At 44.3% G+C, this 4,323-nt stretch overlaps 1 protein-coding gene across 1 annotated transcript; it reads left to right on the top strand.

The window, feature by feature from the left end:
- Window positions 1–9: 9 nt before the first annotated feature.
- Window positions 10–3,770, top strand: Pmar_PMAR008132 (hypothetical protein; the record flags this gene model as incomplete). Its single annotated transcript, XM_002787108.1, has 10 exons — window positions 10–103; window positions 642–781; window positions 1,257–1,434; window positions 1,916–2,025; window positions 2,073–2,157; window positions 2,519–2,623; window positions 2,676–2,734; window positions 2,783–2,922; window positions 3,077–3,284; window positions 3,508–3,770. 9 exons carry the CDS (start codon window positions 10–12, stop codon window positions 3,282–3,284), a joined length of 1,119 nt encoding a protein of 372 aa, XP_002787154.1. The 3' UTR covers window positions 3,508–3,770.
- Between the last annotated feature and the right edge of the window lie 553 nt (window positions 3,771–4,323).

Genomic DNA, 4,323 nt, shown 5'->3' on the forward strand with positions numbered 1-4,323 from the left:
TGTGCATGTATGCATCACGGTGGTGCTGGTACTACTGCTATGGGGTTGGACTGTGGCCTGCCTACTACTGTAGTAGCCTTCTTTGGAGACCAACCTCTGTGGGGTGAGTAGTGTGGGAGAATATGTACGTGTTGGTGACAATATGAAAATTATTGATTTTTGTACGTAAACGTGTATAATTAGTAAGAAAATTCCTGAGCTCAGCTGAGGGGAGCGAATATATATTCCAAGTCGTACATGTAGTAGTGAATGACACATGATGAACTACAGTATAGGACTGAAAAAGCATCTTCTCAACGTTTGCTGGGTTGATGACAGTTTATGTCTTTCTGGAAGGAAATTATAATAACCTTGATTATGAGTTATTGGAGTTTCACCGTTGATATGGAAAAAATATTTTGTATATCACTTTGCGAAAAAACTAGTTACGAGCCAGTATTGCCTCCTTCCCCCTAGGGTATTACACTAATTCGCGTAAAACGGGTGAACCCCCGCTATATGAAAATATGCACATGTGTTGGTGACAATATGAAAATTGTGAGAAAATTTCGTGAAGTTGTTATTGGATTTTGTATGTAAATGTGTATAACTAGTGAGGAAACTCCTACTGAGCGATTCACTCGAATTGGATTCGCATCTAGGTGGACTGGTGGACGTGCGTGGCGCTGGCAAGATGGTATTGGCCAGGCGTGTCACCAACGATAACATGCTCACTGCGATGCGGTATTGTCTATCGGCCGAGGCGAAAACGGCAGCTGAGGAGTTGAAGGAGGGACTGGCGGTAGGGATGGAAAGGGTGTTTATGGTGGCAGCTAATTTGATGTTGGGTTTTGGGTATTTGTGTAGCATACATCGGCTCGGCCGACTCGGCTCGCAAAGGATGTGGTAGCTTTTATGGGCTTTTCAGGAGAAAAAATAAACTGCGATAATGTCGAGTTTTTTAAAGTGTGTTGAAATTGTTTTATTCGGAAGTATTGAAGTAGAACCGTAACAGAATGGACGAGATTCCTGAGTTATTTGTACATACGTTAAAATGAAAAAGTAAGTATAGTATAAGTGTAGTACAAGTAAAATGAAAAATAAACGAATGAAAAAATATGAGTAAAATTGAAAAACATGAGTAAAATTCAATTAGGGAATTTAAAAGGGTGAATTTGTTGGTATTTCAAAAAACCGTAGGGGTTCCTTTCTTCCACTAACTGCTAGTTTTGGAAAAGTTGGTAGAGTCTCACATTAATGAGGTTATCGTTCTTCAGGAGGAACGGAAGACGGGTCAAGGAGCCCGGGCGGGCGCTGAAGCATTTGAGCATCAATTGCCGTTAGAGTTGGTCACCTGTGAGGTCTGTGCGATGAGGGGTCGGCATGATGATGAGGGCAGAGATGTGAGGCCAAGGGCTGCGGAGTTGAGGGAGGTTAATAGAGATCTACGCATATGTAAGCTGGAGGTCCCTGGTTCGAATCCTGGTGACGTCATTTTTATGGACACTTCTTGTGGAGGGTGCTTTTGGCATGAAACATTGGTAAAGCTGTAGGGGGGTTTAGGGCGTGCGCTTTCTGTAGTAGTACGCAACCGCATGACTTTGAGCTTGATCACTTCGAGGTAGTTATAGTTCATTTGTCACTAACTGTAGCCATCTTGGCTCAAGCTTCTTGTTTTCTCTACTGTGTCGCTAGTGTTGGCGTGGGTTCGATCCCGGCAAGTGTACTTTCTCTCGACCAGTGTAGGAATATATTATGCGCATGATCAACTACGTGTTGGTAAAAATATGGAAATTTTGAGAATTTTTATGGGAAATTATCGTTGGTTTGTGTATACTTTTATCCGAAATCGCGTGTGGATTTTCATACTGGAATGAGGAAACTCATGAGCTCAGTTGAGGAAACCAAATATATATTTTGATGCTGTTCTTGACAGGCCCGGTGTGCGCCTTGCTGATGCAAAGCGCTGGGGAGAATCTCTGCCTTGAACCGCTTCGAACAGCTGATTGGGCTCGGACGAGAGGAGGAATCTTATATGTTCACTTCGTAAGATACGGATTAGGTACGATTGAGTAACTTGTGTTGTGATGAAGATACGATGGTTGAAGTCGTTCGTGAAGTTATTCCGTCGTATGGTCCAGGGTGGACAAGAGGGTGGTGTGTATGGATTCCTGATTGGTGAGTTGGGGAGTTTGCGAGTGAGTAAGAATCATAGTTGAAGTGATTGGAGGCACCATCACACAATTTGCGATACGCCAGAACACATAATAGGTTGACCAGTGGGTTCGAGATCGGCTCGGGAATTTTGTCATCGTGTGTATACTACTCTCCTTTCACTGGGAAAAGGGGAGAATTGAGAGCTTTGGGAGGAGAAATGTCGAGTGTGGGATTCGAACGGGAGGTTGAAGGATAGGGGGCATTCTGTTGCTCGGCTCTTATGCTGTGATGAAGTGTATTCTGTTGACATAAAATAATGGATGGCTATCATTACTCCGTATTTTTCATACCACTCCTTTTTTAACTGTCTTCTGTCATTCAGGTGTTGTAGTGGGGATTCTCGAGTTCCTATTATTCATTGTAGTGGCCCCTCTCATTTTCATAAGAGATCTCTTCAGAGTAGCTACACAGTTGGTGGTCCCAGCCAGTGAGTTGATGATCAGTGCTTCGCTCCGCCATTTTTCGATTTTCTGTTGCAGATGGTAAAGCCCATTGCGGATACAAAATCGATCCGTCGATCGATTTCCTGAAGGATATGGTAGGACTTCGCTGCTGCAATCTATTTTTTCTACTGAGGTTCCTTGAGGTTCTTGTATTGAACCCGTCACACGGTGTCGCAGCGGTGAAGGTGTTTACTCTGACGGAGGATGACTATATCTTTTCGAATGAGGAGATGAAGAAACTGGAGAGGGTTACATTGCTGGCGGTTGAGAAAGTGCTGAAAAGGTAAGCCTGGGGATCGAGCCTGGGACCTCGGGGATTGCAGTCAAAAGTATTGTTGATTCTGTGATGTACAGAGAGAAGAACTTACTTGTCTGGGTTGGGGTATTAATCGAGATGTGAAGTGTGGGGATGGAACCGGGGACCTCTCTGTTCTTAGGCGTAAAGAAGAGGCGGCTCTACCTGAGAGTGTCTGCTCACTTATCGAGATGAGAGGTGTTGGCATGCAACTAACAGCCGACCCGACAGCTAAAGACGCAGCAGAGATATCCCGTGGTTCGCTCAAGAATGATGGGCAAGCTGTCGATGTATTAGCGAACGACTCCGCATATGACGACAAGAGCATCTCTAGTGGTGGAGGAGTTTAGGTGGGTCATACTGTCTCGTGTCACCATCGTATGCGTATAGGAGCGACCTCGATCAGTGTGGTTGGAAAAAGAACAGGTGCTGGTTTCTGTGGTTGTCGCATCATTACGCTGTCGACTGAATTTCACGTTACTAACTTGAGTCAGATTTTAACTAATATTCGGCTTCTCATCAGCGGCTTGAGGTGAAGTTTATTTTTGGACGCTACTCTGCTCCTCCCCACAGGTTATTCCCTCGCGGGAAGTTCACGAATTACTCCCGTGTCGAGGATTAGATCCTAATCATTAGGAAATGCTCAATGTGAATTAATGGATTATCTGTATTATTTGAACTCCTATCTTATCGTTCTTGTACTTCTTGTTGTTGCATTTAACACTGTCGTCAAGTTGCTGTACCAAAGTTGACCATTCTCATTCATTCCTTTCACTCTGTCCTGTGTGACCGACACATATCTTTCTCCTCTTTGACCACCTTATACTAAAGTCTTCGAGTGACTGTAATTGAGTTGATGTACCTGAGAGTGCGACGCAATGGCATGCGAATCCAGTCGCCGTGAGGCGTAGGAAATACTGATGGAATAATTTCAAGGAACAACGGCGTCTCCGCATGGTAAATCACCCTTATCACGTTGCGCTACCAAACATTACGATTATACTCTGTCGAGTTGGCATGGATGACCGATGAACACCATTGGTAGACATCCAAAAGTCATTTGACTGGTAGGTTGCTGATGGATCAATTTCAGTACTGTCAACATCGCATCCAGCACGGTGTGATGCAGAGCCGCGACTTCATCCAAGTGTAGCATATTCAGCCCAGACATTTCAGCGACCAGCATTAATTCTTCGCAGTGCGCTTCCCGAGATTTTCACATCAATCGCCCATCCTGGCTTCCCTCAATCCAGAGGGAATCAATAGAGTCTGCATAGGAATTTCGAGTGATTCCTTCAACAGAGGCCGGATTGGATACTCGTATCATACAAGTTGTATGCTCATGATGGATACTCTAAATGTGAAAACTACATGGAAATCCGTACTCTG

The sequence above is a fragment of the Perkinsus marinus genome, assembly GCF_000006405.1.
Source record: "Perkinsus marinus ATCC 50983 genomic scaffold scf_1104296930322, whole genome shotgun sequence".
Lineage (NCBI taxonomy): Eukaryota > Perkinsozoa > Perkinsida > Perkinsidae > Perkinsus > Perkinsus marinus.